General features: G+C 49.9%; 1 protein-coding gene and 1 pseudogene across 3 annotated transcripts; one reads left to right on the top strand and one right to left on the bottom strand.

The window, feature by feature from the left end:
- Positions 1-2,232: 2,232 nt before the first annotated feature.
- Positions 2,233-4,964, top strand: LOC147214527 (cytosolic sulfotransferase 3-like; annotated as a pseudogene).
- A 681-nt stretch (positions 4,965-5,645) lies between these two features.
- LOC147214526 (uncharacterized) lies at positions 5,646-23,819 on the bottom strand. 3 transcript variants are annotated; one of them, XM_086141673.1, is made up of 4 exons: positions 23,692-23,819; positions 11,436-12,299; positions 11,081-11,344; positions 5,646-9,354 (listed from the first exon to the last, which is right to left on the bottom strand). In XM_086141673.1, exons 2-4 carry the CDS (start codon positions 12,235-12,237, stop codon positions 7,349-7,351), a joined length of 3,072 nt encoding a protein of 1,023 aa, XP_085997799.1. In that variant the 5' UTR covers positions 12,238-12,299; positions 23,692-23,819; the 3' UTR covers positions 5,646-7,348. The 3 variants fall into 3 exon arrangements, with proteins under 3 accessions (XP_085997799.1, XP_085997800.1, XP_085997801.1); XM_086141674.1 differs by lacking the exon at positions 23,692-23,819 and adding an exon at positions 17,897-20,785; XM_086141675.1 differs by lacking the exon at positions 23,692-23,819 and adding an exon at positions 12,395-12,779.
- Between the last annotated feature and the right edge of the window lie 661 nt (positions 23,820-24,480).

Here is a 24,480-nt window from a genome sequence, read left to right as displayed (position 1 = left end):
TGAATGAATGAATGAGAAGTGTATTGCGAGCGGAGCCGGGTGTTAAATAGTGGAACAGCAGCTGGCAGGAAGGACCTGCTGAATCTCGGGTTTAAGATGTTGAACCAAGATCTTTTTGGCTGTTTTTTGAATTCGCCTGTCATGGAAGCGCGGCAGAGGTCTGAGGGGTTGGACAGTTATTTTGGAGCAGATCAAGGCGGTGCTCCAGGCTCATTCCTGAGGATCCCAGGAGGTTGTGAAGGACAGTCCCCAGGTATCTGGACTCCTTCAGTGTTTCTACTGGTGCGATGGCGGGTTTCCACCGAGGACCGTCTAAGCTTTGAGATAAAGTTGCCGCACAATCACATCCTCAGATCTGAAATCTTCTGGGCTCGTATAACGTAACTGTCAGAATGTAGATCCTGCAACCTGTTGAATCAGTGTGTCGTATATCTGGTTGCCACGTACACGCCTTGATCAGACAGGAAGTTGTGCTGTATTAAATTATAACCGCAGTTCTTTCTCACAAATGACCCAGGCGAGCTCATTCTGGGAACTTCAAGCTCAGCAGGGGTGAGTGGACATTTCTTAAAATCAGATTTTGGTGTGCCGCGCTGTGAAAAAGGCCGGCAGATTGTTAACAACACGCTTTTGTGATCAGCGCACTGAAAACCAACATCAAAAGGGGAGATTTGGAATCTAAAGTAAATACAATCCACTCTCTGGAAAAGGCTTGCTTGCAGGAAACTCTGCAAATGCGCTCTTTTCTTGCTTTCTTAACCTTTCGCCGACCTTCTCCGGCCCTCCCAAGCCGTCCTCGCTCGCTCGCCAAAGAGCCGCCGTGCACTTTACCCCGTCATGTCTTCTGCAAACTGCTCTGTCAATAATCTGTCAATAATCTTTTCTCAAAGATCGTACTTTCCCCCGCCTCGCTCATCGCCGACACTCCCACGCAGATCCGATTGGCCGACTGACATCGCGCAAAAATGTCGACGGGTGTCCCGGGATGCCAAACCACAGCCACGTGCGCGGGAAAATGAAATAGTATTAATGCATTGTCCCGACGCAGATGTTGGGCAACTTGCCATGTCTTTCCTTCTGAGAATCAGGAGAATATTGGTAGATTTTGTTTTTGCATCTTGCATGATGCAGATTCTTATCTTCATACATACCGTATTTTGCGGACCATAAGACGTACTGCGTTAGAAGGCACAATGTCAATGAATGGGTCTATTTTCATGCATGAGGCGCACCGTGCTATAAAACATACGGTATGTAAAGCAAAACAAAACAGTCAGTTCAGTCGAACTTTATCATCTCGCTTTGTTCCCTCGGAAACTGTTTGGCCATCATCTACTCCGGGACCGTTAGCCGTGAGTTTGAATTCCGCTTCTTAAGCTTGTCTCTTAACAAGTGCCATTTTTGGGGTCCTCATACACACAAATGTGCAGTGATATTATGTGGAAGTGCAGTAGGCACCAGCAATAAGTGTCTTTTCCTAACTCCGTCCTCTATTTTTATCCTTGTCGGTCTCAGATCATTTGCATCCTGTTTATTTTTGTCATTGTTATTGTCACTTTATGTTCTTATCCTTCTTGTTGTCGTTTTGGTTGTCTATTCTCACCCTTGCTGCCTTTCTTTTATTTTGATTCGGTCGTCTATTCCTATCCATCAGGAATGAGTCTATCAGAGGCTGGGACCATGTTAGATGTTTTGGAGAGACGGTCAGAGAAGCCAGACTGAGATGGTTGGCGCCTCATGTACAAAAGAGAATATTTCGGTAGACGGATGCTGGAATTGGAGCTGCTGGGAAGGCGGTTTTGGGAAAGACCAAAGAGAAGATTTATGGATGTCGTGAGAGAAGATATGAAGGTAGTTGGTGTGAGAGAGGAGGATCCAGAGAACAGGGTCAGATGGAGAAGGTGGAGTCGCTGTGGAGACCCCTGAAGGGACAAGTTGAAAGGGAAAGCTATTCTTATCTTGATGTTATTCACTTTGCTGTCCACTTATTTGTGGATGCCTTTTGCAATCTTTAAATCTTTGATCTTTGTCTCTATTTATATTTATATCCATATTTATGGATACTGTAACTGTTACGCTGTTGTGACAAAAGAATTTCCCCTCTGGGGATCAATAAAGAATGTCTTGTCTTGTCTTGTCTTGTCCTGTCTTGTCTTGTCTTATCTTATGGTTGCCAGTGATAGAGGACACTTGAAGAACAGCTTCTAATTTCACGTTCCCATCTCAGGAAACATGTGGGTCTCCTATATTCTGGAGCTCCTGTACTTTGGGCGGAGGCCCATTCCCCTGCAAACCAGGGTGCCGTTCCTGGAGCTAACTAGACCTGGATTTCCCTCAGGTGCAATCGCTCAATCCATGTTGTTAAGTTTATATTGCAACATGAGCTCTGAAGACAAAGTTCAGGTTCAGCCACCCTGTTCTGTTGAGAACGAGAGGATATGACAGGGAATAATCATTTTCATGCAGAGGCACCCGCAGACCTAAAGAAAAAAAAAAAAAAAAAAGACAGGGTGCCGAGGAAGTCTGTTGTAGCAGAGATGTATGTTAGACTGGTGCAGGACTTGTATGCTTGCTGCGAGACAGTGGTGAGGTGTGCTTTAGGTGTAACAGAGAAGTTCAAGGTGGAGGTGGGACTTGATTAGGGATCAGCTCTGAACCCCTTCTTGTTTGCAGTGGTGGTGGACAGGCTGACAGATGAGGTTAGACAGGAATCTCCATGGACCATGATGTTTGCAGATGATATTTTGACCTGTACTGAAAGGAGGGAACAGGTGGAGGAACATCTAGAGAGTTGGAGGTATGCGCTGGAAAGGAGAAGAATGAAGATTTGTCGCAGCAAGACAGAATATATGTGTGTGAATGAGAGGAAAGGGAGTGATGATCAAGAAGTTGGAGGATTTCAAGTACTTAGGGTCAACAGTCCAGAGCCTAGGAGAGTGTGGAAAAAGAGGTAAAGAAACAAGCAGGTTGTAAATTTAGTTGCACTGTGTGTAATGACAATAAAAGTCTTGCATCCCTGAGTCCAGAACCGCAGAGAAAATCCAAAGATTATTGATAGAAATGCCAAAGACCAGCCAGCGGCGTGACCTTTGAGAGGGTTGAATCAGGCAGCAGCGTCCTGTCTACGCACTCCCTTCCAAACAACATGGGAGTTTCCAAAGTCCCCATGTGTTACCATAGATAAGATAATTGTCTGTTGTAACACATTCATAACTTTCTCAATAAAGGAAAACCACTGGCAGACCAGCTCACCACCTTCCCTCGGATCATCAAGACTCACCTGCCGGTCCGGCTGGTCCTGCAGTTCTTCTGGGAGAAGAACTGCAGGGTGAAGGTGGAGCACTTTCGACGCAAATATTTTAAGGCTATTTTTGACAGGCGGATTAAAAGATGGACTCTTCTGTTTGTGTAGATCATCAATGTGGCTCGTAACGCGAAGGACAGCGCCGTGTCTTATTTCCATTTCAACCAAATGCCGGGAAAATGGGGCGACTTCTTGCGAGACTTCGGACCTACTCGCATATTCACAGCGTTTTCTATGAAGATCTGATCCAGGTGAGTCCAGATATGAGCTTGTGAAACCATTTTCCAAACTGTACCTCTCCTGGCAGGAGATCGGAGCGAGGCAAGTGAGATGTTACTTATACGGCTTCGAATCCCAACAGAGTCGTCTGATGACGCTTTTCCCATCGAGAAGTTGTGATCTACCTGTGTTCCCTAAAGCTCGATGTGGGCGGCCTTCGGCCTCGACCAAAACAGCGAGACAGAAAGCAAGACTGTGCATGGAAGGACAACCGCAAATGTTCTCGTACTACTAATGCCAGTGATGCACGCAGCTACGTGCTAATAGCTGAAATTATACAAAAATAGTCTGCGGAGGTTCTCAGTCATCCAGGTTGAGGTGAAATCTTGTCAAAATCCTCTTGTCCTGGCGACTGGACTTGAATTTCCTCACTATAAGACGTTTAAACCCTCATCCCAGAGGCGTCTTCAGTTCTAACAACCTGTGGGGAGTTTCCGAAATTACCGGCGGGGTTTTGGGCGGTTCTAGGTTATAGCGCCTTGCTGTGGAAATGGAGGAGTTGATCAACAGAAACCAGGTTTAGCGGCGTTGCTATGCTGATGGTGTTGTCGTTGAATGGAACAATAGAGCAACTCAGTGGGATTAGCTGGACTGGAATGTGAAAAGGTAAAGCTAAACAAAGGAGTGAAACCTGTTGCATCACATGATCTGAAAGTGATGTTGAAGTTACCAGGGGTTGCTTCTGGTGATGGGTCTTACCCGGTCGTTCGGAGGGTGCAGATGGGTGTGCAAATCCGTTAGCATAACGACGCCCCTTACACCTAGCTTCTGCAGATCAACTCTTCCTTTTACACGACAAGCCTATGAAACCTAAACTCGCCCGAAACTCTGCCAGTTATATTCGGAAACTCCCCGCGGGTCGTTAGAATCGAAGAAGCCTCTTGGATGAGGGCTGAAACCTCTTCGAGTGAAGACACTCAAGTCCAGCTGCCAAGACGAGAACCCACCAGGGTCAACTTGACCCGTCCGGTAGATCGTAATCACCTTGGGGGAAGTTATGTACTCGAATCTGTTCCTTCCTGGGTTTGTCACCTTCAGCAGAGGAGAAGGAGAAGGTCCTGGCTGCAGAGGAATTCGGGAATATGAAACAAAACACTTTCACCAACTTCTCCAGCGTCCAAATCACGAATCAAGAGGTGTCTCCTTTCACGAGAAAAGGTAAAATATAACCAGTTTTCCTTTTAAATGAAAGGGGTCTTCACAACTTCCTCAGGGGAAGTTGTCGACTGGAAGAACCAATTCACCGTGGCTCAAAACGAGACGTTAGATGAAGACTACAAGCAGAAAAGGAAGAATTCCACACTTCCCTTTCTCACCGAACGATTGTGTGGTGCCCCGATTTAATTTGCATGGTTGTATCAACTGGTCGCACGAAAGCAAATTTTTAATCCTCATTATGTACCCTTCAACGTCTTTAATTATCTGCACAATTTCCGGAACCATACAACTGCTGCTCCCAATACCGATGATCAGATCCCTGCTTAGCTGCTGATTCAGCAGAAAGTAATCATCAGATATCTCCAGGAGGACGGCGCCTATCATTTCGACCCAGAGAAGCAAGGAGACTTTGCGTAACAAACGGAAGTGTATTCCCCAGTGCCGTACATTCTTTGTCTTCACTGCTTGTCCAGAAGTTGGCCACGAGTTGGGGTTCACTATGGACATAGACTTGTATAGCCAGACAACCGTTCACCCTCTGAACTCAAACGTTATAAAGAGGCACAGGCAGTCCACCGTCCAAAAATGCAGAGGGTTGATGGGAAACCCTACATTGAAACCCTACAAGTGGCCCTGAATTGACCGGCGACTGGCTGGCGCTGAAGGATAAGTGGTATGGATAAAATATGAATGAGTGAATAGATACTTTGTCACAGGAACAGCTGGGTAAAGGAGTAATCTCCTCACTGCTACATTTCCTTTATTCACAAATGATAATCTTAATGAAAACAATTAAAGTTAAACAACCTTTAGATTTACAAACCTGAGTTCCAGCTCCCGTCTTCTGACCTGACCTCCTTCATCCGTAGTCTTTGTGAAATGAACACTCACGTGAAAATGAAGGTTTGTTTTTTTTTACACGGTCCAATTTTTATTTTAATCCAGACATGAAATGCAGCAAGAAATTTAAAAAATAAAAACCATCACTGGAGGGGCACGTTGAATGTTGTCCCTATGGCACGTTACTGTATTTGTGGAGAGGAAGTCACGAAGGATACTAGGAGTACCTCGAGGTACTGGAAGTACCGCGGCTATGGCGTATAGAAGGTGACAAAGGGCAACAAGTTGCACATGGATTGGAATGTAGACGACACTACGGAGCCCGTACACTCAAACTATAAACAACTTGACCTTCTCACACCGATGGGAGGTACTGCAAGTCACCCTGAGGTAACTGGAGATCAGGACTTTGTGGTAGAGTCATGGGTTTTTGTACTTTCCAAAGAAAATCATTGGGTGTTCCACCATTGTGTACCGTCGGTAGACTTATAAACAAAGTAATAACATCTGAAATAAAAGTCTCAGCGGGCGACAACCAAACAGCTTCTAGTCCAGCACTGGATTCTGAATAGTTCCACTGGCATTCTAAAACCTCGAAATGAAAGTTACGGTTTCAGAATGGGACACGGTCTTGCAGACCTCAGCCGTGAGCGCGACGTTTCTAAATGCTTGTTCGATATTCCTGAGCACGGCCCAGAAGTTCTTCGGGAAAGAGAAGCCCTCGGCAGTCTTGCGGGCGACCGCCGATGGTCTACCGCACGTGTCAAACAAGTTACGGAATAACATGAATCCAAAAAAAACATACGGTCATGACGGGTCCTCAAATACCACTTCCGATTGTCTCTCACGGGAACAACTACGACCGAGTTTGAGATCTATTCGGGGACATCAAAAATAACAGTATTTACATTGTCGCTCACACGTGTTTCCCCTGGAGTAGTAAAATATCTCCGCTCTAGTGCTCGGGCGTACAGAAAAGCGCTCCACCATCCGTTTGGTCATGTAAGAGTTCAAACATGTACCTCGGCGAATTAGCTAACACGTCAAACTGCTTGACTCGCTGGAGTTTTGAGGCGTCGTGGCGCGAGTATTACTCCGCAGGAAATCCTATGTGATGCAGTCAGAGGCTTTGGTGGCAAGAAACTCAACAGCAACAACAACAACAACAACAACTACAGTTGTAAACTGTGGGAACAGTAAATAAGGATGAGAAAATAACTGCTTTAACACTGAATCCTAAAAGCTGCACTCCATATTTGCGTGTCCCGTGGTCCCTGCCTCTCTGCGATCGGCTTTTCGAATGCAAAGCAGGCTTCGGCGCCATCGCGGCTAAATATCCGTAGCGTGGAAGTAATTACCATTAACTGAGTCAATATGGTATGGCACATCTTAACATCGCAAAGCAAAACGAGAGACGGCAAATAAAGCCAATGAAAGCGATGTACAAAAACAGAAACTTTGAGCTACGTTATCTCTTACAGCCGAGCGAATGCCGAGCATCTAAAATCTAGTACTAATACGGGTTGTCGGATCTCCAAGGGAGCGAGGCGGTCCAAATACTGTTATGTCGTAACTGCGCGCTAACACTTCCAGATTTACTCCCAAAGTAAAAAAAAAGGGTGCGCTGTATCTCCTCCAAAAGCATACTTTAACCCTGCGAGGTAAGACTGGGCGACATGATCATATTTTCTCTACGAGTCTCGATTACGATTGGTATAATTTAAGCGGACGTGGCGTCGTCGGTGCGCGTTTACAATGCGGTCGGGTTCACAAGTCGATAATTTCACTGCTGACGCTAGCAGAGTCGTCGTGCCGGCTGACCTCCAGGTAACTCCGCGAGCCGACGGGCCTCCCGGCCCTCCCTTGCACCCTCTCCGAGTCCGGGGTGATGAACGGTCGCGTGTCGTCCACGCCGTCGTCTCCGAGGTGCCCTGTAGATGTTCTGGACGGTCGAAGCGACACGGGGCAGGAAACCGACGACGGTACGGTTCCCGCTGTGTTTCCGGCCCACCTGTAACCCTGGTGGGAGGGCGTTGGGGGAGCAGTCACCTGTCTGCTGGGCACGCTGCTGAGAATACTGCCTCCGAAAGGCATGGAGGACTCCGTCGGGGCCTCGCTGCTCTCCGACAGTTGAGGATCACTGTTCCTGCGACGCCAGGGCCCCGGACTGAGGCCCGAGCCGGGGGAGGCGGACCGGGAAGTCTGGTTTAAAGCGTGAAACAGGCTGCCGCCTTCCAGAAGGTGCTCCCTGTGCAGCGCCTCATCGATGCTGCGGGTCAGGTCGATCGGAGACGGGGGTCGCAGATCAAATTCACAAATGGACAGTGAGGTTTGGCCGTCCTGGTCCAGGCTGCCGCTGACGGAGCGCTGTGGCGGCGGGCCGATGGCCTGGAGTCTCAGCAAGGAGCCCGTGGAGCCGTCGGAAATGCCGTTGTCTGCCGATTGGCCCCTGTGATTGCGTGCACGGTTGCTATCTTTGACGCAGCGCGGCTGCGCATTCGCCTGCTCGTGATTCTGGTTCCTGATCAAGCTCTTGCTGATGTCGGCTCCAGGACGTTCCTGACCGCCCCAGTTGTTGGGGACCTCCCCCGGGGTTCCTCCTCCTCCGATGCCATTGCTGTCAGACTTTCTGCAGGGCTTACCCCTCAGGCTCTGGACGATCTTGGACCAGCAGGTGTGTCTATGAGAGGAGCCTGTAGACTGGCCAGGAGATGGAAGATCTCCTGTCGCTCTTGAATCTCCCGCTGGCCTTTCGTCCGTTTCTTGGCATCCTTGAGGCCTCCAGAACACCCAAGAACCCAAGACCAAGAGGCAGAACCCCCAGGCCAGCTCCAGGAGGCGTGCCCAGAAGTGAACCATCCACCAACCCCAGTTGAAGCTCGTCCAGTCCCCTAGAAGTCCGTACAGCCACAGAGTGGCGTGAAGATGTAGTCCGCAGCAGAGGACCCCGAGAACCGCGCACACAGCCAAGACCCTCCCGAGTATCACCGCTGACCTCCAGCCCGCGAGCCACGCCTTCCGCCGGACCTCCTCGGCAACTCCGGAGTGGGGAAGGCAACGCATGCGTGGAAAGATGTAGAAGAGGAAACCCAGACAGAGAGCGGCGCCCCAGCATAGAGACAGGACCTGCAGGGTGACGGGCACCACGGGCGACAGCGCCTGCGAAAGGAGATCGGACGCCAGCAGGAGGGAGCACTGCAACACGGCCAACACGGCCACCAGAGGAGGACGCTCCAAAGTCGCGGGGAGAACGGCTACTCCCGCGGACCTCAAGGCCAGAATCGCCAGGGACGCCTGTGTCCAAACCAGCATGTGCAGAGGCAAGTTGTACAGAGCCAGGACGGCGGGGCGAGGGAGGATCTTACGCGTCCCGTAGGGGTCGATAAAAAAGAGCGCCGCTCTGAGACCTCCGGCGAGGAACAACAGCGCATTGGCGAGCGCCAGAGCTCCCCGGTGGGGACAGCGGGTGCCGGGCGACAGGACGAGGCCGAGAGCCGCCCCGGCAAACAAGAGGAGGAACAGGCTACCGGAGCCGTAGACGTGAAGCTCCCAGGCGAAGGACAGCGTCCTGCTCAGGTCGCCCCAGTAAAGGAAGGTGCCGTTGGCGAAGGGGTTGAGGCTCGGGGACGGGGTCGGATTGTAAGTGGAATGGGGAGCTTGGTGAGGGTGGCTCAGGAGGACCGAGCCGTTCCCGTCGCTGTCGGCCTGAACGGTGGGCGCCATTCTTGTTCTGACGTCCGGCGCTGCACTGGTGGGGAGGAGGGAGAAGATACCTGGGGGGGGGCCAGAAGAAAGGTTCTGATTTTAGAATTCCATTTTACATCCAAACATCTACCGAATAACCATTTGATTGCGCGAATACGTGAAGTGCTATTTAGACACCACTAGAGGGGTGTAGCTCACCATTTGAAATACATCCCGCTTCCCTCTGGTTTTAACATCCAGCTCTGCAGAAACACATTGCCCCTGGCCTCTGATTTTTTTTTTTCCAAATGGGATGTTAATGTCTAACCTAATTGCGTCCGTGCGCGTCTGTTTACTGTGAAACGCAGAATTGCAAATGTCGCCCTCCAATGCGGAAGGGGCGAGAGGGTCGAGGCAATATTTACATATTCAAGGACGTGGTAATTGTGTTGTCCGAAGCGAGGCGGTAACGGGCGCCACCTGATAATCCACATCATCGTCATAAAGCCATCAGATCTAACGCTTAGCAAAAACTCCTTCGGACAATGGAGCGACGGCGCCGCTTAATTGGATTAGATTATGTAATTAATGAGAACATCTCTCTTATGTAAGAATATGCAATGTCACACCTACAAGCTCTGGGTACATTTAGCGTACCGGACGACCCCGACGGACCCTAAAGCACCTTTAAAAACCGCCCCGATCCCCTCGTTGACGCGCCGGTGTTTGCTCAAAGCGCCCCCGCCTTCCCCCTGGAAACGCCCCGCGGCTTCCAACCATCGGGGCGCTCGGCCCGGCACCTCCGCCGAGCGATCGGTTTCTTCTCAACGAGGAAAAAAATCCGCCGACTCGGTGACTGATGGGGAACTCGGATCCCCCCGGCAAAAGGATTAAGGGCGCTTATCTAGATTTACTTCCAGGGAATTGCTCTGCACACACGTTTGTTTTGATGGATAGCAGAACGACGCCGTCGTCGGTGAGAACCCGGGTCAGATACAGGTCCTCGCCCCACCGGAGACCCCCATAAATCTGACACGTTGACTAATGACTCACTTCCTCCGCTTATCTTGGCTCCTCCCCTGGAGTCAAACGCATCACACACACTTCTATATTCCTATGAAGCTATGCTACACTTCCTTCCTCTTCTTTTCTTCCAGGAGCAAAGTCCAGACCCGTTCCAGATGTGCCGATCACATCGCACAGCTGGACATACTTAACTTTTACCTCTAGTTTCCTCTCGAACGCGCCGCTCGGATTGCGTTACGTGTCCACATGAGGTAAAAAAACAACATTATGTGCGGTTCGGTATACGCGATGGGATTCTCCCGTCGACGCCGGACGTTAATCCAAAGAGGAGACGTTAAATGTGCTCGTCAGGCGGCGGAAAGTCAATGTTTTAGAGTCACTCAGATGTTGTCCCGGCGGTATCCAAGAGACGGCATCGTGTAGCCGCTGTCTCATGCTTTCCTCTTTCCACCTACAGCTCCTCCGCGCCCTTCATCCTTTCCCTTTTGGCGCATCTGGATTTCATTACATCCTCTACCTTTCCTCTGCCGGCCCGTCTGCGCTCTCCTCCGGTCTTCCCGCCATTCCCATTTCTTTCCCTTTCACCTCCAATTTTTTTTCTCCCCTTTTTCCGTCTTCCCGGCACGACCGCCGCACCTTTTCCACGGAAACGTGTTTCTGCTTTGCTTCGTCGTCGTCTTTTTTTTTTTTTTTTTTTTTCTTTTGGAAAGTTTCCAGAGTCTTCCAGCACAAAGGAGCCGGCTGAACAAATAATAACCCTCGAACAAAACAATCGTCCATGTCACTTACCTGTTGACACCCTGGTTGAACCAGATGTTTTTATTCCAGGCTTCGTGGCTCTATTGGATTGATCTATCATCTTGTTTGCCTTTTTCACAGCTCGATCCACAGTGGTCGGCACGCTAGCGGTTGTCGTCGTCGTATCTGTCACGGTTGCGTTGTCTGAATGTGCAACGGGAGCCTGCGACGTCCTTGCCGCGGCGGTACCGCTAGCGGTGTCGCGTTTTCGGGAAACGCCGTCGCTGGAAGGCGGTGTCGTCGCCGTCGGCTTGTCTGAAAATCGAGAGCAAAGACCCGCGGGTGAGGTTTCCTCGCGCTGCGCATCGGAACGTGGCCGGCAGAGAACAGAAGATGAGCTTCTCACCTGTTACGACTGCGGCGGGAGATGTTTTCTCCGTCGGCGCGGTGGAGAGGATGGTCTCGGTCTGAGGCGTCACCGTGGTTCCTGGAGTCGTCGTCAGAGCCGAAACCGGGGGCTTCACAGTCCGGGTTCCCGGCGACGAGGTCCCGGTATCGTCCGTCTTATCCGGTACGCCTTCGGCGATGGCGGTCCGCGCCTCCGGTTGATACTGTGCCATTTCATCGCCGGCTGTCGGCAGAGGAGCGAGCGACGCGTCTTTCGGAAGCATCCCTGTTGTCCAACCACCCGATCCCATCTCCAACAGATCGCTCTCCGCGATCTCTTTCGCTTCCGAGCCGTCGGCCGTCGGCGGTTTCTCATCGGCGGCGGCGGAGGGGGAAATGGGCGGCGTCTGCCTTCTTGTTGTGGCATCTCCCTTGGTAAAACCCCGGTATATCAGACTAGCGGTGTCAGTCCTGGGCCTGGAGACGGTGGGTTGGGTTAGAGTCGGTCCAATTCTGAGATTAAGAGAAGACAGGGCCGACGCGGTGGGAGTGGAGCGCGAGCCAGGACTGGTCGGTACTGGCTCATGCCGGACGCCGTTGGTGGTTGCCTGGGTATCCTTGGCGATGACTCTGATGGGTACATCGCTGCGTCCTTTGGGGGGCAAAGAGGACCACGAGGCTGCAGCCTGCTTGGTCGGCCGAGGCGACGAGCCGCCGGGTGGAGAAGGGAAGGACGAGGAGGAGGCGATGATGACCTGGCCGTCTGACGGATGGAGGCTGGAGATGAGGAAGCTTAAGAGAAGAAGAGCTATGGAAGCCATGGTCCGCGTCGGAGTTGTAGCGCGCCGCCTTACGAATGTTACATCATTTTCTTTCTTTGTCTCTGTTGGCACATAAAAACAGGAATTATGTACATTTTGATTACGGTGAATATGCGAAGCATTCTGAGTCCAAAAGCCCAAACTTTCAGAAAACTACCTGAAGGTACACTCTGGTTAACATTCAGGGCTGCTGAATGTTAACACACTTGCTTTGTTGATTCTGGGAGGTCGGTGAAACTCCCACGGGGTTTTTAGTCACGGGTCACCAGTAAACAGCTTCGGGATATAAAGAAACACGAGGGCAAGGGTTTCGGGTCGGCCACGTCCAAAAAATGACCCGGATACAAACCGAAAAGGATCCGCAAATGGTTTCGTTCAACGGCAGACGGACACGCTGGCTTTTTATTTTTCATCCCGATCTTTGCCAGTTAATGTTCCTCGGGCGAACACCGCTTCTCCCCCCGGTCGGGTTTATTCTGAGAACTTCACTTGCATTTCTTCCGTGCTCGCTCTGAGTCATGCACGCCTGGAGCCGACAGCTGTAACACTGTGCACGATTATGCCCGGAGCCCGGTGACACACAGACCCCGCCCCCACCCCCACGGGCCCTCGAGGATTACACAATCCAACTAGTCATGTATTTTAACCAGATGTCAGACACATCTCCTCATGGTGCACATCCCTCGAATAAAAACACCCCGTCGCTCTGACTGTTTTAGAGCGGGACTTACATAAACCGACCTTCTTCACACTACGTTGATAACGCAAAAGGAAGGGGTCGGGGGGTCCGGCTAAAACCTTAAGCCTAATAAGCCAGGGTGTGCAATCCTGATAAAGTCAAAATCTGGAATTTGTTTGCCGGCTTTTGAGTCGCCGTGCCTACCATCTCTGGCGATTTGTTCTCTGAAAAGCAAATACAGCTGCGCCTCATGCTTGACATGTGCATTTCATGGTCGTGAACTTGTTGCGAGACGGCCGCGCGAGTAACCCGCATGACTTTCAGGCATACGTGCATTCACAGGGAGGGGAAATCACATTCCTTCACATGGTTTGTCAGGAAATACAAAGCCAAGCGATGGCATTGTCCAATCGTGTTCAGGAAGGGTTTCTAAGAGCAGAGCGGTTCATGGCTGCACTCACCGGCCAGAACCTCAAAGATCGTTCTGTTTCCGCTCTCATCTGGTCCAGAAATTCCATTTTGACCTCCGACAATGCCAACATGCTCTCGGGTAAGGCTGGGATTCATTCCCAAGACGCATTTGTCCCGCGTGGCGGCGAGATCCGCTTGATCTCCACCTCCTTTCATCACGGGTGACGTTTGCAAGTCCCGTGACTTCTTTTAGGCCATCGAGCCGTGGCTTCTTCGGGCCGAGGGGGAAGCACAGTCGCTTCGGACCGACGTCACCCTCGTGCATTTAGATTCCACTCCCGTGGCTTTCTGTGAATCTTAATTTCTGGCACGAGAAATTAAGATTCGCTGAGGTTGAGTACCAGCCGACACAGGCCCGTCTCCATTGCATGTCATGCTTGCTCGTGTTCGGCTGCTGCAGGCCTACAGGCAGAGCCCAGACACAATTCTAGATGGGTATTTCCCTGATGTAGACCATCCTTCATTTCAGTCAGGCTGGTACAAACCAGGGAGCTGAGTTGTCCTGGCACAAACCAGGGAGCCCAGGTATCCTGGTACAAACCGGAGAGTTTAAGTGGCCTAGTACAAACCAAGGAGCTGAGTTGTCTTGGTACAAACCGGGAAGCCTTGCATCCAGGTACAAACTTGGGAGTTCAGGTGGCCTAGCACAAACCAGGGAGCTGAGTTCTCCTGGTACAAATTGAGGAGCCCTAGGTGTCCAGGGACAAATCGAGGCGCCCAGGTGACCTGATACAAACCGGGGAGCCAAGTTGTCTTGGTACGAACTGGGGAGGCTAGTTGTCCCGGTACAAACCGGAGAGCCCAGGTGTCCCGGTACAAACCGGGGAGTTCAGGTGTCCTGGAACACACCAAGAAGCTGAGCTGTCCCGGTACAAACATGGGAGCCCAGGTGTCCTGGTACAAACCGGGAAGCCTTGCATCGAGGTACAAACTTGGGAGTTCAGGTGGCCTAGCATAAACCAGGGAGCTGAGTTGTCCTGGTACAAACCAGTATCCTGGTTGTCCAGGGACAAATCGAGGCGCCCAGGTGACCTGGTACAAACCGGGGAGCCAAGTTGTCTTGGCATGAACCGGGGAGGCTAGTTGTCTTGGTATGAACCGGAGAGCCCAGGTGTCCTGGTACAAACCGGGGAGTTCAGGTGTCCTGGTACAAACCAAGAAGCTGAGTTGTCCTTGTACAAACATGGGAGCCCAGGTGTCCTGGTACAAACCGGGGAGGCTAGGCATCCAGGTACAAACTTGGGACTTCAGGTGGCCTAGGACAATCAGGGAGCTGAGTTGTCCTGGTACAAACCGGTATCCTAGTTTTCCTGGTACAAACCGGGGAGCCCTAGGTGTCCAGGGGCAAATTGGGGCGCCCAGGTGCCCTGGTACAAACTGGGGATCCTAGTTGTCTTGGTACAAACCGGGGAGCCAAGTTGTCTTGGCATGAACCGGGGAGGCTAGTTGTCTTGGTACAAACCGGAGAGCCCAGGTGTCCTGGTACAAACCGAGGAGTTCAGGTGTCCTGGTACAAACCAAGAAGTTGAGTTGTCCTGGTACAAACATGGGAGCCCAGGTGTTCTGGTACAAACCGGGAAGCCTTGCATCGAGGTACAAACTTGGGAGTTCAGGTGGCCTAGCACAAACCAGGGAGCTGAGTTGTCCTGGTACAAACCGGTATCCTAGTTTTCCTGGTACAAACCGGGGAGCCCTAGGTGTCCAGGGGCAAATCGGGGCGCCCAGGTGCCCTGGTACAAACTGGGGATCCTAGTTGTCTTGGTACAAACCGGGGAGGCTAGTTGTCCCGGTAGAAACCGGGGAGCACACATGTCCAGGTACAAACCGGGGAGGCCAGCTGTTGCATGTATTCTGCATATATCTGGCTGTTGTGACTGTATGGGTGAGTGAACAGGAAAAGGGAAAGAATGGAAAAATCTTATAGATGTTTGTCGATGCCTCTTGCACACATTCCTCTTCTATGCCAGCGGGACGTATTGATTCATGTTCACCAAGTTACAAATGAATTACCCTTTACTGCAACTAAATCTCCTTGTTCAAGAAAAAGACATTGATCAGACTCGCTGAATTAATAGACGGTAACGACACGAATCGACCCCGTCCCCCTCGTGAAGGCAGACGCAGTGAGCAGAAATGGCAGCGTAAGCGCAGAGAAGAGGGGAGATAAGAGACAGAAACGATTTCACAGATAAGACGGGCAGGACGGGAAAAAAAAAAAAACAGCAATGGAAGGACAGGGAAGACACGGTTATGCAATGCGTGGACGCCGATAGAAGCCGAGGATCACGAGACGAGGAGCCACGGTGACTGAGATTTAAATTTTGGGCGGTGGTGATAACATAAAGTAAATAACATCAATGTTAGTATAAATTGACGCTTTCGACCTGATTTTTTTCAACTTAAACGTCTGAGCGTTGCAATTACTTCCTGTTTTATTTTGAAAATTATTTTCCCTTGTCTCTACTGTTTTGGTTTGTGTTTGTCCATATATTTCCTTTTTAACACGTACGCCTCGCTCTTCCAAGATCGTTCCAACATCCAGCGACACAGTACAATAATACATCAAATAAAATCTCAGATATTAGCCAACATTTTGATAAATAAGATAAAGCTGGCATTTTAAGCGCAATTTTAAGAAGCCAATTTCCACTCGGGGAGTTGGCGAACCTGACACTTATCTTAGCCAAAAATCATTTATCTAATTTGTCTCTCTTTATGTTTTATTATTATCTAATTTCAAACAAAAAGTGAAACAAACAGTTACCCAAGGCACTAACTGGTTTATGGCGATTATTCGGTTAATTTCACTCAAGAGAAAAGACAGATTCCATACATACGTGGAAGACATACGACCATTCATTCGCTAATCCACATGTCTGGACGATTTAGGGTCTCCGGTGAACCTCCTGCATGTTTTCGGGCTGTGGGAGGAACCCGGAGGAACCCGGAGGAACCCGGAGGAACCGCACTCAGATACAGGGAGAACATGGAGACACCAAACGGGAAGGCCAACCCTTTGGGAACTGAACCGGGGACCGTGATTCCACGCAACATCCTTCGACAACATCGATCGGCCCGACAACGTGAATCCACCAGAGAGGCTTCGCTTCTGTCGACTGCGACAGACGAAAGGGAAACCTTGAAAAAAAAAAAAAAAAAGGTTTCCATTCAAGGATTTGAGACTTATTGTCATTACATGGAGTGCAACCAAATTTAGAGATAGCAGCAATAGACAAAAAAAAAGAAAAAAAAAACAGCCTTAAAAAGCAGGAAACAACACAACCATACGACAATAGCAGCATCTTTTGATTAGAGGTATAAGACAGAAAAAAATACAAGACCAAAAATATTAAAAGAATATAAATAATATAAATAATTAATAGAATATTAAAATAAATAATTAAAAGAATATAAATAATTCTTCCCTCAGCTGCAGGGAATCTTCAATCTTTGTAGTTACAGTTAACAGTTAAGACAATTCATATTTCATTGTATTTCTTATTCTTCCTCCCTTCTACTATTATCTATTACTGTTATGTTTTTTACTTGAAACTCTGGCACAACAATTTCCTTCAGGATAAATAAAGTTGTTCTCATCTCATGAAAACTAGAGGAATAAATAGATAAATATGTGGGAAAAAAGCAAAAAGAAGTTAAAAAAAAAGGGAAACTTATAAAAAAAAGGGTTTCTTGCACTGTACTGTATGTGCGGTTCAAGTGTTTTGCCCAATTTAGTGCTCTGGGGTAAAAACTGTTTGTTTTTGCAGTGATTTTCCTAAAGCGCCTTCTTGGTCGTAACAGGTGGAGTAGATGTTGGATGGATGGATGGATGGATGGATGGATCTCTGAGGAGCGCAAGAATTGTAAAATATTGAAAAGTCCAACTCCTGGGAACCGACTCGCTTCTAGTAATCACATTCCTGGAGCACGGGATGGCCCCGGGAGCATTTCATTTGGGATTTAGGCGAAGTAGCCAGTTCTGTTTTGGGACGATTATATTAAACAAGCGGCTACTGAAAAGAAACAGGGCCCTCTGTCAAATTCAAACAGGCCCGAGTTGCAATCAAATGAGCGGCACCGCTGCGCTGCCAGACTGTCTGGAATCTGCCAGAGCAACAAAAAAAAACAAAAAACCAAGCCATATATTCCTGGGAAAAGGTGTGTACATTCCCAAATCCCGGGTGCTTAAACTGGGAAGAAATTAGCAAGACAAGGTAATAGGTTAGTGTAGACGTTACATCACTACGGCAGTGAGTGGGTGAGTGATAAGTACCAGCTGTTGTAGTAATAAGTCATGAGATTGTGTAACCATAAGGGGGGGGGGGGTTTATGGTAATCTTCAGATTGTTTCTCTGCGTTGGACCAAATTATCCGTGGACGTTTCCTGCCCTGAATAAGAGGATGTATTGTGTGAGGAGGAGTGACGACATCCGCGGAGAACGTACGCCAGATGAATGCATCCCGTCCCCCCGAGGGGGTCGACGTGATAAAAATATTACTTTGACTTACCGAGCGCCCGGCGGGCCGCGGAGGAGTCTCGAGTCACGTTCGTCAGACGGCGTATCCGGATTTTTTTTTTTTTTTCTTTTCGCTGTCTGCGGAGGGATTCTTGGATTCATGGCGAAGGTTCAGGAAAGCAGCTGAATACACTGATCCGCTCTTCCACTGTTTGGTTGGGAATGAAATCTGACATTGTTGCCGGGTAATGGCCTGTTATCCAGAATGCTTTGATGAGACGCCAGTCTTCTTAAAAGCTCGGGTTCGTAACAAACTCAACATGGGACGTTTGGTGTGACTTTACTTATGACTGATTAGATTTCTGCAATAGCATCGCTGATTTTTTTTTTGGGGGGGGGGGGGAGAAACGACCGCAATGGCCGTGTTTACTGCGCCCGATGTACGTTCGGCCGCCTGGACCGCTGTCCTGGCAACCCGGCGATGTGGTAGCGAGGCTTTGCGAAAATAGCATCAGGAAACAATATCGTCCAAAAACACCAGTGAAACTGCAACTGAGTCGACAAAGAAAAAATGGAAAGTGCGTTTTTTTTTTTTTCCCCCCGTGGCCTAAGACGGGCTCAAGACCATTAAGGCGACGGTCAAAAGTGCAGGATTTGGAGCGATTTGAGGTTAAACAAAGAGGACGATTCCTTACGACGTGATTACAAAGGGGGCGCGATCCGATGTGGCGTCTGTACTTGTGGCAATCGTGACAAGCGAGCCCGGATCGATTGCAAAGATGGAAGAGGGAAAAGCGGAGGAAACCGAAAAGAGGCTGGAGTAAACCGGTAGAGAGCCGTTAGCGACTACTTCTCAGTCCAACTGAGCACTTAGGCGTGACTGCACGGCGGCTCAACCCCCCTCCCCGAAGCCCCCTTCGAGATGTAGAACTTGTTTTTCCTGCGTTCTGTCGGGCAGAGACGTGAAACTGAGGCCCTGTGTATGAATTTCTTGGTACGTGAGACAGCGGGAGAAACACAGTGAGGGGGGGAAATGAGGCAGGGAGTATCTGCGGTCATGTTGGTATGCCAGCAATGGGGGAGGTCGCTTGTTTGACCGTTAAAAATTCCACACCTTGAAATAACATGTGGATTTGCCGCTGCCGTTTTTTTTTTTTTTTTTTTTTTATTTGCCCCTTTTATTTATTCAATATCTACCGTCGTAAAATAAACATCTCGAAATTCGATTCGTAGCGGAAGACAAACAAGCGCCCCGTTGTCGGCTCAGCGGGACGCTTTCCAGCTAACGGCGCTCGCCGCTCCTGGGTGTCCAAAAGCTGAGGCTAACGGTTAGCTTAGATCAGTGGTTCTTAACCTGGGTTCGATCGAACCCCAGGGGTTCGGCGGAGGTCAAGACACACACTGGTGATGACATCACTGGCCGCAGGTGATCACGCTACGTAGCTCGGCCTATCCGTGCTGCGGGGATTTCGGCGCGCTCGGTTGTCGTAACTTGTGACTGTCGTGATGGTACGTCATGTGATTTCTTTCTGAATACTTTAATCCCTTCATACTAATTATGTCGGGCAAAAAAAGAAAGCGGTCGGAAGAATACGTACAATACGGATTCACATGTATGACGGAACGTGATTGGAATCGATGTCCTCACTGCATGATTTGCAAAGACAAGATGAGCAATTCTAGTCCGGCACCGGCAAAACTAAGGGAAGGCTTCCTTCAGCTGCATGGAGATGGGAGCTACAAGAACATAGCGCTTGCTGGATTCAAGGTGAAGGGAGCCAGATTCCATGAAAAGGCTACTCTGCCTGTTCTTTGTACCCATCGACGAAACGATCCTCCATCCAATAAAGAAGGGTTCGGTGAATGCGCATGTAAAACAGGTGGGGTTCAGTACCTCCGACAAGGTTAAGAACCACTGGCTTAGATGCACCGTGGCCTCCCTCTCAACCACACGTCTGACTGATGTAGCGCTCTAGCGCAAGCCGCGGGTCAAAGGTCAGAAAGCAAGGCGAGACTCCGGTACACCCGGCAGATAAAGCCCCTGAATAGCCCCGTGCTGGAAACCAGCAACAGCGAGTGTTTACCAGAAACACGGAATATTCACTTGGGAGCTTTGCTGTGTGCTCAGGCGTTCACGTTGCACGCGGCGCAAACACCCACGCCCACGCCGGGAGATAGCGGGCCAGATAACCCATGGACAAAGCTGCCGACCGCGTGAAGTCGCAAAACAGTCAGGAGGCGACAGCGAGGCCGTTAGCCATTTGTCTGTGACAGGGAATCAACCGCAGCTCCGTTTGGACTCGAAAAAATACAGATTTTTGGAATTCAAACGCAACGAGGTGGTTGCAGTAGTGCTGCTGCATGCGCGGCACGTCATCTTCTTCATTCTTCTATTCCTTTCAGGGTTCACCACAGTGAATCAAACTCTAGACCTCCTGTTCCAGCATCCGTCTACCAGTATCTTCCCTCTCCTTCCTCTGTCCATGACCCAACCATCTCTGACCTTCTCTCCAGAACATCTACCATGTGTCGTCCCTCTGATAGACTCATTCCTGATCCTCTCCATCCTGGTCGCTCACAAAGAGAACCTCAACATCTTCATCTCTGCCACCTCCAGCTCTGCTTCCTGTCTTTTGGTCGTCGTCAGTGTTTGTAGATCATCTCACCACCGTCTCCTCCACCTTTCCTTTCCTTCTGGCTGATGTTCTTCTATCTCACTTTTCTCCAACTATTCCAACCTGCTTGAACCATCTCTTCATCTCTTCTCCACACTCTCTTACGCTCTGGACTGTTGACCCTCAGTACTTGAAATCCTCCACCTTCTTGATCTCCACTCCCTGTCTCCTCACCGTTCCACCCGGGTTCCACCTCTATTCTGTCTTGCTGCGACGCACCTTCATTCCTCTCCTTTCCAGCGCATACCTCCACGTCTCTAGATGTTCCTCCACCTGTTCTCTGCTCTCACTACAGATCACAATGTCATCTGCAAACAACATGCTAATAGCTGACATAATGCAATATTCATATTAATATTCAACAGTTGCGGACGCCTGGCGAGACGCTAGTAGTGGATCAAGCCTCCTCCCCTCAGAGGGAGGTGCATAAGATGGCGGCGGCGTCACTGAGGGCTAGGCTAGCGCTAACTATAAGGTTTCTCAAAGGTGAAGGCTTTAAGCCTATTCCTAGATCTGGATATGGTTTCACAGAAGCGACTAACCTTCTTTCCTCTCCTTTCCAGAGGATACCTCCACCTCTCAAGATGTTCCTCAACCTGTTCCCTGCTCTCACTACAGACCGATTCGAACATCGATGCTTACGATTCTACTCCGCTAGCAAAGGGTGAGCTACCCCGAGGCCTCCAGAGAAACTGTGGCATTATGTCTTGTCCAACATTCTGCTCCGTTGATGTACCAGCCTCCTGAATGAGCCTCATTTCCCCCCCGCTGTTCAGGAACGGGTGAAGGTTTGACTCGACCGTCCGGCCGGCTGAAGGGCATTCGGCTTATAAAAGGAGTCGATGATAAAAGTTTTGCAGACAATGACCCATTAAAATGCGGCACTCAAAAGCCGAGATTAGCTTCTGTTCTGTATCTCCTCGTTCAAACTTCACCTCTCCAAGAAAAGACCGCCGAGAGCCAGCGGAGTCTCTCCTGAGCTACTTTGGAAGTAGATGAGGGCTTTTTGTCTTGTCCTGGATCTGGGTGTGTTGTTTTTCTTCTGAATTGACTCCATCTGGCAGGGCTCAGCTTCACATCCAGGAGCACTTTTCGCGCAGCTCCGTCTGTGCGCTCTCACCGCCTGTTGCACTTTCCTCTCTCTTTCTCTGTGTCGGCGTCTGCCTGGATGCCACAGATATATCCAGATCCCTCAAAGTGCAGCTCCGACTTGTTGCTACACGCCGATGTTGGCCGTTCCTCGATAATCCATTTTAAACAGACACATCGGAAACTACTGTGCACCTGCGAGCTTTGGCCACACGGAATTATCCAGTTGTGCAAGTACGTGTCCGCTGCCTTGGCAGCCGGTTTCCTGGGCCGTGTCGAGGTATTTCTTGCTAGCTGAGTGGTTTGCAACATGAAGCTCCTGCTGCATCGCTCTGTCCGAAAGAAGCTAACTTTTAAAACGTGGGACATTTCAGCTTCATCGGTCGGTGAGCTGATGAGAACAACATATACCATAATTTCCGGACGATAAGCCGCGACTTTTTTCACATAAACAACGCTGCAGCTAATATATGGACTTTTTTTTCGGGGGGGGGGGGGGCTAACGAGCTTCACGCCGCTAAAACATTTCTTCTCGTCACATCGGACCGATGAAATGACCGGGAAATTCTGAGTCCGTTCAACTCCGACACCGAAGAAGACGACTTTGACAGTTGTAGTGCGCAGGAGGAAGCCTGAGATAGCGATCGGCAAGCCGGCGCGGCTTATATTGAGGTGCGCCCAATAGTCAGGAAATTACGGTAATCTGATCTCAACATAAGACAACCCTGGAGGCTGTATTCAACTACTTTTACACAGAATGAACCTACTTTTACACTAAATTAGTAAATGTACTTGTCAATACATATGTATATACGTTAAACATATTTTTACGTACATTTCACTTTATTTTTATTGATTTCTTTTGATCTTTACTGTTCTTTTTATTTTGATTATTTCATATTTTTATTCTTATTTTTCTACAGAGGTCTATTCTGACTCTTTCCCACTTGACTCCGTAGCAGGAGCTGCTTCCAACGAAAAGCAATTTCAGAAAAGCAAAGTTAACCATTGGGGGATTCAAACTACAGTCCATTTATTGTGTATTTATTGTACTACAGCAGTAGATTTCCGTCTCAGTATTGAACAAAACCCTGTATCTCACCTCTGGGTAACACCTGCATCCGCAGCTGCTGCTATTTGCTGCATTCCTAATAGACGGCAGAGTATATTCTTGCTTTCTCATTGCATGAAAAAACAGCTCTGGTGCTGCAAGTGTTAATATATACTATAACTTTCAAAATGAATACTAGAAATCCATCCTCTCTTCCCCACGTCATCGAGAGACATGCAACGATGCATTAACTCATTCTCACGTCTGGAAAATTCAGACTCCGCTGAACCTCCTGCATGTTTCCGGACTGCGAGGGGAACTCGGAGGAACCCCACGCAGACACCAGGACAACATGGAGCCTCCACACAGGAAGGCCCCCCTGTGGGAACCCACCCGAGGACCTTCTAGCTTCCTACGGAAAATACACAACTTAAAAACAAGGGCTACGTTAAAATCTTGCATATGGTTGGGGCAGGGTTCAATAAACTTCAGCTCAGGATTGTTGTCAGTTTGAATATAATCATCTCAAACTACTACGCAGCCAATCATACTCCAACACTAATACCACTTAATACTTAAATCACATTATTAAGAGGTTTTAGTTTGACACTGGCAGCAGCAGCGGCCGGATTCACGGCGCTTCCCACCTCTAAGTCCGCAGCGTTGGTGCAGGTCGTGGATGGAAACATCACACCTGCAGGTGGAGAACGAGTCACGCATGTAGACCCTCGTGAAACCCCCCGGGACACGCAGTGTGGTCCACGCACCGAAGTGGGACTCTTCGGAAAGAGTAGACCCCCCCGAAATAATCCTCCCCGAGATATTTATCGCGTGTTTAAATCCATCGTGGGCTCGCAAGTTCCCCGCATCGCGGAGCGCCGACGTCCACGTTACCATAGCGACGGAATACTTCTAAAAAAAAAATAAAAGAAAGAAAGAAAGAAAGAAAGACAAAAAAAAAAAAAAAAAAAAAAAGAAGCCACTTTGGGACCGGAAACGTGCACGGCGGCTTCGAGCAGCGGCTCCTCTTACCTGTGCGTGTGCGCGGCTCCTCTGCGGCGGCAGCGGCGTCCTCTGCGTCAGGACGCGGAGTGTGTCATGGTGAGGTGCCGGCGCGGGGAAGAGGGGGGGGGGTCGATGCGCCCCCCCAACCCCACGGCGCTGGAGGAGGAGGAGGAAGAAGAAGAGGAGGAGGAAGAAGAGGAGGAAGAAGAGGAGGTGGCTGCAGAAGAGGCGCAGAGAAGGTCGGCCTCCTCCTTCCTCCGCCTGCACTCTGTTGACGAGAGGGGAGGAGATGGACGCCCGCCCCCCCACGCACACCCACCCCACGCACACACTCACAGAGATCCACGCGCACGCGCAGATAATAACAATGGCTCACCTATCCCCCCCACCCACCCATCCCCTTCGCGCTGCACGCCGGTTGCGCAACGACCGTGCACGGCGTGCGGAGGCAGGGCTCCGTTACGCGTATGACGACAGAGGCTCTGACGTCACCCCCCCCCCCCCCCCCACACACACACACACACGGCGTGCACAACCCTTTCCGCGCCCAGGTGAGGAGGCGAGCTGAACGTGCGGCGGCTAGTTGCGTGCAAACCCGCACCGACCTTCACGTCACCCCCCTCCGCACCTTCCACCCGGACCCAAAGCTGCTGCGTGGAGCTGTTTTCTGCCCCCTCCCTTCCCACGGACGGGACACAATATGACAGAAGATCCACCTGGATCTCTTGCAGCCGCTTCCAATGCACTCGCAGCAGCAGCCCGGCTCCTAAAATAACCTGTGCAGGTCACAGGATTGTGCTAATGCCATTAGGCTAC

Source organism: Fistularia commersonii, chromosome 34, assembly GCF_037954325.1.
Source record: "Fistularia commersonii isolate RoL2024-O1a breed Wild chromosome 34, RoL_Fcom_v1.0, whole genome shotgun sequence".
Classification (NCBI taxonomy): Eukaryota; Metazoa; Chordata; class Actinopteri; order Syngnathiformes; family Fistulariidae; genus Fistularia; species Fistularia commersonii.
Note: the sequence above shows the minus strand (reverse complement) of the source record. Positions and strands in the feature narration are given on the sequence as shown.